The sequence below is a fragment of the Sus scrofa genome, chromosome 9 (genome assembly GCF_054392235.1).
Source record: "Sus scrofa isolate SSC_HxYL_T2T_F1_AM1 chromosome 9, Sscrofa_HxYL_maternal_Yorkshire_Landrace_v2.0, whole genome shotgun sequence".
NCBI lineage: Eukaryota > Metazoa > Chordata > Mammalia > Artiodactyla > Suidae > Sus > Sus scrofa.
In genome coordinates this window covers 41884226-41885526 of record NC_139391.1, presented here as the reverse complement: position 1 = coordinate 41885526, position 1301 = coordinate 41884226, and the positions used below count along the sequence as shown (strand labels likewise).

Genomic DNA, 1301 nt, shown 5'->3' with positions numbered 1-1301 from the left:
ACTCACCGGTATGGGTCTGCCTGTGTGTCTCCAGGGCATCCTCCTTCGAAAACTGGGCACCGCACTGATCACAGACAAAGGCTTTGGCACCCGCTGAAAGAAAGGAGAGGCAGTTGCTTTATCATCAAGGTGATACTCCATCAGGAAGGGCAGTCCTGGGCCAAAATCGTGCAGGTGGACCCCAAGCACACCCCTGTGAAGATCCCGAGTCAGGGATGACCCAAGGCCCCAGCAGCCAGCCCACAACCTCCTGAAGATGTGACCACCCACTCAACTGAGCTCCCAAGGTCCCCACCGAAGGCTCTCCCAGACAGAAAAGGGAGTAAAACCAGAATGACCGAGACAAACAGAAACGGGGCCCAGAAGAGCTGCCCCAAAAGAAGGGGGCTTCCGGTGAGGGACGGAAAGGAGTACATGCTGCAAGGAGGGCAAAGGTGCCCTGCTGTCCAGGCTACACCTTCTGCAAAAACAGGAATGGCTGGCATATCTTTACCTGGAGAAAACCCTACCTCAGTGTGTCTAAAACTACACTCACGCTCTACCCCAGCCTCCTCCTGCACCTGGCCGTTTAAAATTTCCAAATGACTCCCCAGCACCTCCAGGCTAAGGTCCGAACTCCACCCGTGATTCACAAAGCCCTTCTTGTGCTCCTTGTTCTCGATCCCCAGCCTCTGGCCGGGCCGAGCTGTTCTGGTTCCCTGGAGGAGCCACATGCCACATGCTTCCTCACCATGAGGTCTTTTGGTGGCTCCTCCGGCTCAGACATTCCTGCTCCCCACCCCCCCCCCCCAAAGGCGAGCCCGGATCCATCACTCACACATCAGCTCCCCGCCCCTCGCCCGGCGTCTGGGTGAGGCAGCCCTTCCCTCTGCGCCCACCGCACCCTGGATGGTCCAGGTCACAGCCTCACCAGGCTGCCTCCTAAATGCCCGCGGACCCATCACCACCAGCTCCCTGAGGGAGGGCATGTGTCCTCTCAGCACAGCCGCATCCGCCTGACTCCCCGTGGGAACCTATTACTGTACATATTTGTGGAATAAACACAATCAATTCCGTGCAATTCAATCTGATCAACTTTCTTGGAACCATTATTGACAAGCTTCAAAGCGACAGTGTCAGGATGTGAAGATGAACAGGACTTTCTGTTACTAACAGTCTTCAGGTCTCTTTTATCTCATCGGGAGCACCTGTCGCAAGCCTTGGTAGCTTTCTCTCAGAATGTCTTTGAGATGCATCTCTTCCACTGCACGAAGAGTGGCCCCTACCCAGGGCCCTTGTTGGATTGTGCCCAAAGCCCTGGA

At 56.0% G+C, this 1301-nt stretch overlaps 1 protein-coding gene across 7 annotated transcripts in view; it reads right to left on the bottom strand.

Annotated features, from left to right (window-relative positions):
- The window catches only part of ZBTB16 (zinc finger and BTB domain containing 16), a 199788-nt gene that overhangs the window by 70674 nt on the left and 127813 nt on the right, over positions 1–1301 (bottom strand). For all 7 annotated transcript variants that reach the window (XR_014815311.1, XR_014815309.1, XR_014815312.1 and 4 more), the window contains one exon: positions 7–93. Coding sequence is in view for 4 of the 7 variants with exons in the window: in XM_021062868.2 (XP_020918527.1) it covers positions 7–93 (87 nt within the window). In the remaining 3 variants the exon portion in view is untranslated. The remainder of the gene's footprint in view (positions 1–6; positions 94–1301) is intronic.